The sequence below is a fragment of the Gossypium arboreum genome, chromosome 8 (genome assembly GCF_025698485.1).
Source record: "Gossypium arboreum isolate Shixiya-1 chromosome 8, ASM2569848v2, whole genome shotgun sequence".
Classification (NCBI taxonomy): domain Eukaryota; kingdom Viridiplantae; phylum Streptophyta; class Magnoliopsida; order Malvales; family Malvaceae; genus Gossypium; species Gossypium arboreum.
The window spans coordinates 123,361,099-123,365,290 of NC_069077.1; the positions used below are offsets into that span (position 1 = coordinate 123,361,099).

The 4,192-nt window shown below is 29.6% G+C and overlaps 1 protein-coding gene across 1 annotated transcript; it reads right to left on the reverse strand.

Annotated features, from left to right (window-relative positions):
* Positions 1 to 1,395: 1,395 nt before the first annotated feature.
* LOC108456027 (UDP-glycosyltransferase 92A1) lies at positions 1,396 to 3,537 on the reverse strand. The gene has a single exon (XM_017754620.2). It carries the CDS (start codon positions 3,268 to 3,270, stop codon positions 1,738 to 1,740), a length of 1,533 nt encoding a protein of 510 aa, XP_017610109.1. The 5' UTR covers positions 3,271 to 3,537; the 3' UTR covers positions 1,396 to 1,737.
* Positions 3,538 to 4,192: the final 655 nt, after the last annotated feature.

A 4,192-nucleotide genomic window follows, 5' to 3' on the forward strand; every position in this document is an offset into this window, starting at 1 on the left:
GGAGGAAGAAGTAGATGATGGGGGTTTTATTTTGGAAATTGTTTATATTTTTATAATATATTTAAAGTTTTAATAAGTTTTAGATACATTGAATAATTTTTATTTATTTTTAAAGGTTTTTTAAAAAATTATAATTATTCTTAATTTCTTTTAAAATATCAATTTTTTTAATTATTAACCATTTTAATTAACATGCAACACAATTGTTTTAACCGAAGTTAAAATGCTTTGAAAGTTAGGAGATCGAAATGTAATTTTTAAACAAAATTGAACAACAATTAGTAGAATTTGCCTATATAATTTTTATGTTTTATTTTCCGTAATTCATACATCAATCGTTATTCATGCTACTTTCTTTTATTGTTCATGATTTACTTAATTTCTCCTTTTATTTAATATATTTACAACATCTATACTTGAGTAAAATTTGATTTGATTTAAAAATATAAAAAATTGAATTTTGAGTTATTAGAATTATTCAAGTCAACTCGAATAATTCAATTCAAGTTAATTTCACAATTCAAATAATTAGAATAATTCAATAACATATAGGTGTACATATTTCTTTTGGTTCATGTCAACTTTGAAAATTAAAAATTGGTCTCTCTCAACAAAAATTACAAAAAAATTCAAAATAATTTTCAAATTTTCAAAATAGTTTTAAAATTCAAATATATATATTTAAAAAATTAAAATTCTAAAAACTATATAAAAAGTTAGAATTTTAAAATTTTCTAAAATAATAATTTTGAGACCTAATTAGTGATTCAAATTTATTATACTCAAATATTTTTTTTCGATTTTTTTCAAATATATGGTTTCAAATTTATATGCTCTAACATGAAATTAATCATACTGTAACAATATTTTTATTTGACATATTTAATTTTTTTAATTGAACGTGAACAATTTCACTTGATTCAATTCGACTAGACTCGATTTGAAAAAGAATTCAAATTGAGTTAAGATGATAAAATAGGACTCGTGAATTCGAAATTTTATCAGTCGATTTGATTGAACGCTCACCCATATCTATTATATATCAAATTTGTGTTCATAAATAAATTTTAAAACTATAAAAAATAAAATATGTCATTACCAATACATTTGGTTGGTCAATAAAGGTCAAATATCAATGTTAATAAAAGAGTTTTGACTACCCTCAATGTTTCAAGCTTGGATTTTGATATTATTGGTGTCTATAAATTTCATATATTTGGTTGGATTTCATTGGCTCCAAATCTAGCTTAAACACATTATGTTTCAATAAAAAAAAAGTGACGGGTATCATTTTTAAAAATAATTTTAATTGACAATTCTCAAAATTCTCATTTGGTCACAAATTTCATTGACTTGTCGCTCAAAAATATTATTTTAGCAATAAAAAATTATATATTGTTTTAATAAATAATTATTTTGGTCACAAATTAAAATTAGATTTATATTATATATTTTCAATTTATCCTATGGTCTTGTTGGTTTGCATTGGAAAAGTCTATATCCAACATGCCATAAATTGAAAATGCACCATACAAACCTACAAGGAACTCTACAAGGTTTGTACTGGAAATTTGTGTTAACAAAGTACTTTTGATGGCAAAATGCACAAATTTCCATGTGGGTCCGAAATGGAGAAAAAGTACTTTTGTGATGAACAGAAAGTAAGATTAAATCGTTCATAGGACGTAACCTATAACTATGGGCCAATCAATATTTAACTTTTCAGCGGACAAATACCTAAAAGTCATCTACTCGTTGAACTCTAGGTTGATTCGTACCATTTAGTTGGTTTGGGGTATGGGTCTGAAACCTCATCGTCCCGGCTGCGTGGAAGAACTCATCCATGGCTTTCACAGAAGAGCCCTTGAAACGTCCCTCATCATCATCTTTCATGGCACTCTCGATCATCTCCCTCACTTCACAAGCTTTCCTTCTCATTTCCTTTCCTTTCTCGCTATCGCTCATCAACAATTTAATATTGGCTGCCACTTCTTCATGCTTCACTTCACAGGTTTTCCCTCTCGCCACTTCCACGCAAACCCCAACTTGTTCCACCAGCAATTTCACATTGAAAAATTGCTCCGCAGCCATTGCCCACCCAAGTAATGGTACACCATGACTCAGAGATTCAAGCACCGAATTCCATCCACAGTGGCTTAAAAAAACAGAGGTAGATTTATGGGATAATATCTCTTGCTGGGGTGCCCATTTATTCACTAGCAACCCTTTTTCCGACTCTCTCATTCTCTCTTCAAACCCTTCAGGCAACCATTCATTGGCTTTGAATTCTGAGTTTATGTCGAAGCCTATGGGTGGTCTCACAACCCAAATAAAATGCCTCCCACTTAACTCCAAAGCTTTGGCTAACTCCATCATCTGTGATGGAGAGATAGTGTTCATTGATCCGAAAGAAACAAATAAAACTGACTTTTCAGGCTTTGAGTCTAACCATGCTTTGCAATACTCAGGTGTAGCTCCTCCCATAGATGCACGTATTCTGTTTTCGGTTGATAACAATATTGGCCCGACTGCCCAGACTGGCTTACTTAGCTTTCGCTTAAAGTACACCAATCCAATATCATCAAACTCCTCCACTGTGTTGAACAAAATCCCACCAGATTTAGTCCATTCCGGTAAATATTTATGATGGAAAATCGACCAAGAATCCCTCCCATCTGCCACTGACATAGTTAAAGGCAACTGGGTCAACTCTATTTTTGAAGCTTCTTGGAAATCTGGCAACAAAAAATGATCACCACCATCCTTCTTTACTTGCTTATGAGGAAGATTAAGCCAAATGGAGTAATAGCAAGCCAAACCGAACCCACCAGCCCCACTTAACACTGCATGAAACACCCCAACCTCCTCAGCAACCCCCGCCATCCATCCAAAAAAGATGTCCCCGATTATACAAAGTGGGCGTTGACCATCTTGTTGTCGTATGATATCTTCAACAAGCTGTTTAAAAACAGGCCTCAGAGAAGCTGAAGCTTCGAGAAGCCGAACAACAAGGTGGTAAGGAACAACATCACAGTTCTCAGTGTTGGGAGGGAGACCATGTTCGGAGCTATTGAAAGGGATTTCAAGGAGTTGAACACAAGAGTCGGAAGGCAGGGATGATCTTAGTTTCTTGATGTTAAGAGGGGTATTTACAAAGGTTATTTTATAGTTCCTAGTTTTTTCAATAAGAAGAGCTAAAGCCAAGAAAGGGATGATATGGCCTTGCGCCATGAAAGGGAACATCACCACATTTTCCCTCTTTTCAGCCATTTTTGTTTGTGTTGGTGGAGAGTTTCTTTTCTGATCTTTAAAATTTTTGAGGATGCCAAAAAAGTTTAAATATCTTAAAGAGTAGGACGCAAAAACATATTCTTTTAGCCTTAGTGCTTAATTATTTTATTATTTACTTTAATTTGCGTTTGGTAAAGTTGATGATTTCTTTTTTTCTTTTCAAAAAATACGTCGACGCTTTCATGAAGGAAACAAGGCAGCAGAAGAATCTTGATTGAAGCATCCAAAATCCAATAATAAATTATTAAACTTGAGATCCCTATTCAAGAAGCAAGGAAAATTACAATAAATTCATTTTTTTATTCATCTATTTGAAATAAAGAAAAAATACATTCATATTTAATTGATACTAAATAATTAAACAAATTAAAAACATATAATTATTAAATTTGTGTTCATTATAAAATTAAATTTATTATTTAGTTGATATTGTATATAAATTTTAAATTAATTGGCAAGTTACCCTCTCGAACAATCATTTTAAATATATTACTTAAAAATATGAAAATATTTTTAATTAAATTTTATCATTAACATTTTAAAAATACTCAAATAATTTTTTAAACATCATTATTTATTAAAATATTAAGTTTTTCTAATAATGTTATTATGTTAATGTGGCAACCATGTGGGTATATTTCATGCCCACATAATATTATTTATTTTATAGGTTATATGAATGAATAATTTAAAATTAAAAAATATCAAAAATTATAAAAATCTAAAAATTATTAGAAATTACACGTGAATTGTTATGTAAGTTTTATATTTAAAAATATAATATTTTATTCAAATTAAAAATTAATTTGACTTTTTAAAAAATTGATGGTATAATCTAACTAAAATATTTATAAAAAATGTATGGCTAAATTTTTTGAAAGATTAAAATATTAAAGGTTTT